Below are 9,336 nucleotides of genomic sequence, written 5' to 3'. Positions count from 1 at the left end.
TTTATCATGAAAAGTAGCATGCATTAAATAAAATATGCATATTAATTAGAGTAAATTATATATAAAATGCACATATAGAATTTGAGGTCAGTTTTATGTTTATTAATTTTTTGATTCTTTATGTATTGATGAAATTCTTTGTTGTACTGCCATCACATTGTTCATTATATTAGTTGGAAAAGTTTAGAGTTTATGAACTATATATGACTTGAGAATCGAATCCTCATTTATGGAATGATTTATTTGATTTGTGTTTATCAATTATTTTCTCTCATTAATATTCCTTGTGCTGTGTTTGATTTTATATCAGATTCAGTCAATATGGATTTAATAAATTCTTTCCTTTTAGGAACTCACTTTCCTTATATACATGTCCACTCTTATCCGTTCGATTAGATAATTAAAAGTAATATTTACCCAAATCTCATGTTCCATTATCTAAATAAATAAACAAATCAAGAATCATTAATTACTAAGATACGTGGGAAACTCCAAATCCCACATGGGTCATGAAACTAACGGTGTAATCTCCACCGACAGGAAAAGAACACTAACTACACCTATATATAGAATCCAAAACCAAGAAAACTCCTCATACAATACTCAGTGGTTTCAGTCCGCTTTCAAGATGAGTGCTAGAAGAATTGAAGTCAACCTAAATTCTTCTATAAGCAAGTTCCTCAATCCCACGCAGCCTCCCAATTTGTTTCTCGAGCTTCGCTTCCACTTCAATTACCGAAAATTGCTCAGAAACCTTGCAGGAGAACTGATCGAGATGGAGGCCTATCCAACTGCTCCAACCTCCTCTTTTCCCTTCCAGATTCAACCTCTTCGCCTACTTGATCTACCACTCTGCCGACGCCATCTTGATGAACTGTTTTCTTGCCTCGTTTTTGACTACCAATTACGCGAATTCTTGACTTATCGCATTGCAAACTTCCTATTCTTTTTGGCTAATAGGTACCCTTTCTTGGGGTTTCCGGTAGTGGCCGACGTAAATATTATCCATGAAGACTTGCTTGATGCAAATCCCATTGATTTGACGATGATAATGGACGAAGTGAGCCAAGAAGTGATTCCCAGAAGTGCATCGAGTTCCGTGCTGAACCAGTTGAGGAAGTGGAGGTTTTTCGCTGCGAAGGAGGGCGGTGACTGTGCGATTTGTTTAGAAGAATTATCTGGAGCCAGATTCCCACTCACGAAGATGCCGTGCTCTCATATATTTCATGAACGATGCATCTCTCGCTGGTTGAAGGTTCGGAATTCGTGCCCCAGTTGTCGACGGGAACTTGAGGATTGAATGCTGATGATTGTACTATTTTCAGAGGCCACTTTCTGTTTTCTGCCACAGTTCTCAAATCTAGTCTTGAAATTAGATTATATTCATCAAATCAGTTACCTAGCAATGGTCAGTTTGAAGTGGTTATAGGATTCAATATTCTATTCTGTTAAAAGTCTGCATTTTTTTAATAATGAAGTTGCTTTTCTTTATCCTTAATTGTATTGAATGATAATTGTATTGAATGATGGTGCGAGAGACTTAGCCAATCTGTTTGCTCATTCTGACCCAGAATTGATGAGATTGTTTAATGTTTATGCTAATTAATGAAGATTGAGCATGTATAATATAGAGTCAGGACGATTCTCTGACCATCCTCTGCAGTCTACATTAGAAGAATTTCTGCTCTTTTGCCCTTAATCTAAGAAAAAGATTTAACTCGCGATTTTATTTTCAAGCTTACAAGAAATCTAGCCATCTTACGAGAAAAATAATTTTGTAAATGTAATTGCAAATTTTTATTTTTTTTTAAATGTAATTGCTTCAAATTTAGGGCCCATTTGACATTAAATTTTAGAGGTTAAAAACTATATCTTTTGAAAATATTACTTTTAATGTTATTAAAAATTTTAAAAAATATTTTATTATTTTAATATTTTTAATTAAAATATTAAATTTAAATTAATTTTTAATATTTTTTAATTAATATATATTTACAAAATATTTTCCGATCAATCATTTAAATAAATTTCCTACATGTATATAAGTCCACTCTTGTCTGTCAGATTAGATTTCAAGTAATGTTTACTAAATTAAGAATGATTATTAATTACTTCGGAAACTTCAAATTCGATATGAATTGTGAAACCAACAATAATCTCCACCGGGAAAAAAAAAAAAAAAAGAGATACAATATGATTACTTTGTGAAATTGAAACCTATATAAAACCCAAAACTAAGAAAATTTCTCATTTGTATTCTCAATACCCAGTAGTTTCAGTCATCTTTCAAGATGAGTGCTAGAAGAATTGATGTCATCTTAAATTCTTCTGTAAGCAAGTTCCTCACTCCCATGCAGTCACCCATTTTTTTTCTCGAGCTTCGCTTCCACTTCAATTATTGAAAACTGCTTAGAAATCTTGAAGGAGACCTAATCGAGATGCAAGCCTACCCGTTTGCTCCAACCTCCTCTTTTCCCTCCAACCTCCATGTAATACCCCTCACCCGACTACAGTGTAGCCGAGCGAGGCGTGTCACACTCGGTGCTGGATCAACCTATCTTATCTTACTTTATTCCTTTAATAATTTGATCTCGTTATATTTTAATATCAATTATTTTTCGACGGAGAAACTAACGGAGTTTTCTCTATTTTATTAACGTTTGACGTGTTTCACTGTTCACCTGTTTGAAAATTTGAATAATATTTTAAAATAAGAATCTCATCATTTTATGCATCATCTATATATTTCAATTCCATATTCCAATCTATACAATTTCATTCATATCCATTTCCATACATTCCCATTCATGCTCAACTCATATATGAAAATTTTCAATCTTCATTAATTTACATAATATACAATTTAATCACATATGAATTAACCGATTTATTATTTTACATCACATACCTATTAATTACATTTTTATAATTTACATTACAATACTATAACTAAGCATTTTATACAACATACAAATTATGACCTATATGAGCCCTATCTACATGCATTGCTGAGAAGGTGATAACCTTAAATACTTCAGACACTTCTGCAGATCAAAACTCCAAAGTCTCTGTTTAATATTCACTGGGCTTTATCTTCAGTACCTGCGCGAGGAAACAAATCTATCGCGCTAAGCATTGCTGCTTAGTGGTGCAATAATATAACAAGAAAATAATATACAATACAAAAAAGAAATGGATCAAAATTTGGATACTCTGAAATTTAATCTAATTTCATATAATACTTTTAGTATTAACTATCCTTTGTTCTAATTTATTCCTCTTCAAAAGCGCTCAATTCTTTCATAATAATTAAATATTCTTACTCATTTATTTAATTGTTAATATTTTCAGTTGCTAATATTCTTAATTTATTTCAATAAATTTCACTGCCCAAGTAACCTATGACAGACTGACTAAATTGGATGACGGGTCGTTGGCACTGGACACCGCGGTGCCTCGGGCCGTCATACCATGGGACGCGAAACGTCAACAACGTATGCAATCAGAATGGCTAAAAAGCCATGATAACACATAATCGAGCATAAAAGCCATGAGTACGAGCATAAAGCCATGAATATGGGCATAAAGCCATGAATGTGGGCATAAAGCCATGAATGTGGGCATAAAGCCTTTCGCAGTACTGCTAAAATAATACCCTATTGGCATGCCAATCTATCCAATCTGACACACGTGTCTAGACAATACATGGGCACATAGTACCATTAAATGTTAATATATTGTATTTTAAGACTTCATTATTTCATGACAAATTCCAATTATAATTTATACACTCATTTGATCATTTATATGATCGCAATTCACATAAATTATCCTTCTATACCATTATACTCAAAGTACTTTTCCTTTCTACAATAATGAGAACTAATGTCTCATTCACACATTAACATCATCCATTTATTCATTACAATATTTATATAACTTATCATTTGCAATTTAAGTTTTGGTTCCTTGCATTAATATTATTGAGGTTACTATTCACTTGACCATTTCCCTTCAAAGGTTGATTTTTTAATTCATAATAGATTTCTTAAGCCTAAGTTCACTAAGATACCACATTTTGCATTTTATTTTTATTAGAATTGATTGCCAATACTATTTCAAAGCTTAGTGTTGATTATTTACAATTTTCAGATTTCAAGCACTAAGGTTACTGTTCCATTGGTTATTTGTACAGTAGGAATTTGACAAAATTCTCTCCATGAAAGTTGTTCCTTTATGTGTCATATTTAATTTCCTTTTTGAATCACTCCATTTGGAGTTTTGTAGCTCAAGTTATGGCCTAAATACCATAACTGGCCGGATAGGGCAGTACCCAGAATTTCTGGGCAGAATCCATTTTGGCAATTTTGGTGTCCTAAGTTTGGTGGGCAATTTCATTAAGTTCTAGTCAAAATTTGAAGCTGTGTCCCTCATGAAAGTTGTCCTAAATTGTCTAAGCTTTCTATTGATATAAATTTCAGGTTAATTGGACATTTCTATAGTGAGTTATGACCAAATGAATGAACAATGTTCATTTGGTCATTTTGCACAGGCAGAATTGGTGCTACCCGAATTTGATCAATTTTTAGGGCATCCTAAGTTTATTTTCTAGATAGGTTTCCTTCATCAAAGTTGTGCCATTATGTGTCTAATTTCATGTGTAATTAGCTTTGCACCAATTGAACCTACACAACTCAAGTTATAGCTGCCCAAACATGCTAGACTCACATTTAGACCTATAGTGCACACTGGACAGCATACCTAACCTCAATTTCTATGGCACTAATCACTTCATTTCCTACTCAAACACAACTAAATGGTCACTAATTGACCATTAGAACTTCCTTTCACCACTACATGAGTAAAATCATAAATTTGTTGCCCAAACCCTAACCCTAAATTTTCAATTTTCCTACTCATGCATAACACTTGGACTTCAACCTTTAATCCATACACACTCCTCAAACACCATCATTAAACCAATTTAATTCAGTTTAAATCATCAAAATCATCACTCACTTAAAGCTGCCAAAATTCATGGTTGGTTATACATACATATTTTCTTTTATTCTTCAACAAATTGAACTCAATTTAGCTTTCTAAATAAATGATAGGAAGGAAGGAAAGAAGTATATGAACTAACCTTGTTTGATGGAATTTCTAAGCTTCTAAAACTCTTTCTTTTCTCTTCCTTTTTGCTACCTTAAGCTTGCTCTAGTTGCAAGGATAAATTTTAGTGAAGCAAGCTAGTGATTTTTTGGTGAAATGGAGAGGGAAATGGAGCTTTGGTTGAATTTACAATGGTGAAGGGTGTAGAAGAAAGAGATGCGGCTGGGTTGAAGAAGATAGCAGATTGTTTCCTTCAATTTTGCTGCCCATTTTATGCTTTTAATTAAGTTTATAGATAGGTGTCACAATATGATTGGGTGGGGCATTTTAATGACATCATGTGATGTCATAATTCCAAATTTCGTTTATTTTCTTTCTTTTTCTTTTCTACTCATTTTCAATTTAATTTTTAGCAATATTTATTCACATTTTATGTCATAATAATTATTTACTTAACTAGACAAGTCGGCCAAAAATCATCTATGAAGACAAAATGACCAAAATACTCTCCGTTTAGCTTATTGAGCCAAAATTGTCTGTACTGATATAAAAATTTTTCTAAACATTTTCTTGGCATTCTAATGCTATCGAAACCTCAATGACTCTTCTCTAGAGTCCTAAAAATTATTTCATGAATTTTCTCAGGTTTAGGGCTCCTAGTTGCGAAGACCACAACTTCTCACTGGGTTACTCATCGCTAAGGCACCAGCTCATTTCACTTGGTTGTATTTCATTTCTAAAATTTTTCCTAAATTTTTAATATAATTATTTGAGTTATTAATGACTCCTTACTCTAGTCTAAATATTTTTCCAGACATTCTAGCTATCCGGACCGACACCGGTCACCGGAACAGTAGAATGTACAAAATTGCTACAGTGAGGGTGTTACACTCCATCATCCTCTTCACCTACTTGGTCAGCCACTCTATCGATGCTATCTTGATGACTTGTTTTCTTGCTTCAATTTCGACGACTCATTACGCGAATTCTTGTCTTGTCGCATTGCTAGCTTCCTTATTTTTATGGCCAATAAACACCTTTTCTTGGGATTTCATGTGGTGGTGCCCGACGTGCAGATTATCCATGAAGGCTTGCTTGATGCAGATACTATTGATCATACCATGATAAAGGGTGAAGTGGGCCAACATGTGATTCCCAAAAGTGTAGCGAGCTCCGCACTTAATAGGTTGAATAAGTGGAGGTTTTTCGCGAAGGAGGAGGGCAGTGACTGTGCAATTTGTTTAAAGGGATTATCTGGTGCCTAGTTCATGTTTACAAGGATGTCATGCTCTTATATATTTCACGAATGGTGCATCTCTCATTGGTTGAAGGTTCGAAATTCATGCCCCACTCGTCAATGAGAACTTGAAGATTAAATGTTGATGATTTTGCCCCAGTTTTCAGTTCTAGTCTTGAAATTATATTAAATTTGTCAAATCAGTTTCCTAGTAATAAATAGTTTGAAGTCAGTGTTCTGTTTTCTTGAAGTCTGCATTTTTTATAGTGAAGTTGCTTTTCTTTATAAAAAAAAAATTAAGAACAAATATTGATAAAAAAAAAAAGGAATAGATATTTTATTATCATAAAATAGCTATACCATTATAAGACATTAAAATTGTATTCCCTTAGGAACCGTGAAACCAAATTTATTTTGCCAATGGAAATTACATATTGTCACATAGTTCTTACTTTTGTCACATAGTTTGTACTTTCAAATACCTTAGGCTTTATGTCTTTCTAGCCTCAATTTCTTTGTCTTTTCTTATGACACCTTTTTCCCCATGACCTAGACCTAAATCCACGATGTTTTAAGCCTTTTTCCTACATATCCATTACCCATGCTCTAGATTAACAATGTTCTTCCTATTTGATACTACTACATGTCTCTGACAGATAGGGGTGTACATGAACAAATTTAGACAAGTTCAAAATTGTAACACCCTAGGCAAATCCCACATCGACAAAACACGGAAGAGATGCTGGGTTTATAAGTTGGTGGTTCGTAACCCCTAGTGACGCGTTTTAAAACTGTGAGGGCTTCGGTCCAGAGCGGACAATATCACTAGTGGGCCGGGCCATTACATTTATGGTATCAGAGCCGCTCCGCGTGCAACCTTGAACGATGGTGTGGCAAACCTCAGCGAGGACACTGAGTCCCATAAGGGGGGGTGGATTGTAACACCCTAGGCAAATCCCACATCGACAAAACACGGGAGAGATGCTGGGTTTATAAGTTGGTGGTTCGTAACCCCTAGTGACGCGTTTTAAAACCGTGAGGGCTTCGGTCCAGAGCGGACAATATCACTAGTGGGCCGGGCCATTACATTTATGGTATCAGAGCCGCTCCGCTTGCAACCTTGAAAGATGGTGGGGCAAACCTCAGCGAGGACGCTGAGTCCCATAAGGGGGGTGGATTGTAACACCCTAGGCAAATCCCACATCGACAAAACACGGGAGAGATGCTGGGTTTATAAGTTGGTGGTTCGTAACCCCTAGTGACGCGTTTTAAAACTGTGAGGGCTTCGGTCCAGAGCGGACAATATCACTAGTGGGTCAGGCCATTACATCTATAAAATTGGAACGATACAGAGAAGATTAGCATGGCCCCTGCGCAAGGATGACACGCACAAATCGAGAAATGGTCCAAATTTTTTCAAATGTAATGGCCCGGCCCACTAGTGATATTGTCCGCTCTGGGCTGAAGCCCTAACAGTTTTAAAACGCGTCACTAGGGGTTACGAACCATCAACTTATAAACCCAGCATCTCTCCTGTGTTTTGTCGATGTGGGATTTGCCTAGGGTGTTACAATCCACCCCCCTTATGGGACTCAGCGTCCTCGCTGAGGTTTGCCCCACCATTGTTCAAGGTTGCACGCGGAGCGGTTCTGATACCACTAAATGTGATGCCCCTTACCCTTCTATTGTATAGTCGAGCAAGAAGTGCCACATTTGGTGCTGGAGCACCCTATCTTGTCTTGTCATGTCTATTGTAAATTTTAATGTCATTTAAATCAGGTAATTTATGTGTAGAATTTTTTTTTTTTATATACCTTATTTCTGTGGAGACCCGGACAGATCTTCCTCTGTTTTATTAGCATCTGGCGGGTTCCACATTCACGTGTTAACAAATTCATATTCATTTCACACATTTCCATATCATATTCTCTTGTATCATATCATTTACAATTATTTATGAGATCTAAAAATAAAGTATCATCTATTGCATTCATATAGAAATTCATAGATAATAAATTACAAGTTTTCATTTCAATCTCAAAGTTTAATTACAGGTCCAAAATGAAATAAATCATGACTAAACATAATGAACCAAAATACTAGTCTATACATGGGCCCTACCAAAATACAAAAGACTGGTGAGGTGACTCTAGTCGGTGGCAGATCTGGTCGAAACTCTGTTCGAATACTACTATGGCGGCTGCTGATCTTCAGTACCTACGTGATGGAAAACCAATGCGCTAAGCATAACGCTTAGTGGTGCATAATTTATAATAATAATGATTAAACAATTGAAATAATATTTACAAATCATAAATTCTGGGTCTTTTACATTTTTTTACACTTTGGAATCAATTAAAATTATTGGGGTCTTTCCTATTTACTTATTGTATATTCAGTATTAATTAATTATTATCAATGCCCAAGAAACCTATAACAAATTATAAAAGCTGGATACACGGGAGTATACAGGTTAGACAGCCATATGTCTACCCTGTATACATCTGTCAGGCACGAGGCCACCGTCGGCACGAGACTCACCACAGCTTGTAAAGCCAGAAATAAAGTAGGCACGATGGCCAGTAAGTAGGCATATAGCCTATAGAACAATCATACCAGACATATATTATCAGTTCATGATTTTCTCGGTAGGCAGTACTGCTATCTGTAGTCCCTAATTAGTATACCAATTTATCCAAATTAAATAAATAAGTCTAGGTATACTATGGGCAATTAAACATTTTTAATTATTTTAGCACTATTCACTGTTACTATTTTCTAGTACTATTCATTGGTACCATTAATTTCATATTAATGGGAAATTAGTCCCAATTTACATATTCATATCATTTTTAATATTTAATTATCCTTATGAGTATTTTAATTATCATATATAGCATTTTTCCCATGAACCTTTCTTTAGGTTCATATTGATGTGTTATCTTTATCTAGGAATTTGACTAGGTTAGGATGTCTATTTAGTCACACTT

At 34.9% G+C, this 9,336-nt stretch overlaps 1 protein-coding gene and 1 non-coding gene across 2 annotated transcripts; both read left to right on the top strand.

Moving 5' to 3' along the window:
- Positions 1-502: 502 nt before the first annotated feature.
- LOC110654758 (putative RING-H2 finger protein ATL21C) lies at positions 503-1,300 on the top strand. The gene has a single exon (XM_021810862.2). The coding sequence runs from the start codon at positions 503-505 to the stop codon at positions 1,298-1,300; it is 798 nt and encodes a 265-aa protein (XP_021666554.1).
- Positions 1,301-7,656: 6,356 nt separating this feature from the next.
- LOC131183662 (U6 spliceosomal RNA) lies at positions 7,657-7,762 on the top strand. Its single transcript, XR_009151701.1, has one exon. It is a non-coding gene; the product is annotated as a U6 spliceosomal RNA (small nuclear RNA).
- The last annotated feature ends 1,574 nt before the right edge of the window (positions 7,763-9,336 follow it).

This window comes from Hevea brasiliensis, chromosome 9 (genome assembly GCF_030052815.1).
Source record: "Hevea brasiliensis isolate MT/VB/25A 57/8 chromosome 9, ASM3005281v1, whole genome shotgun sequence".
Taxonomy (NCBI): domain Eukaryota; kingdom Viridiplantae; phylum Streptophyta; class Magnoliopsida; order Malpighiales; family Euphorbiaceae; genus Hevea; species Hevea brasiliensis.
This window is presented reverse-complemented; position numbering and strand designations above follow the sequence as displayed.

What these genes read in the sequence shown, in the direction of transcription:
- LOC110654758 (XM_021810862.2), top strand. Translation starts at nt 503, where the DNA reads ATGGGTCATGAAACTAACGGTGTAATCTCCACCGACAGGAAAAGAACA.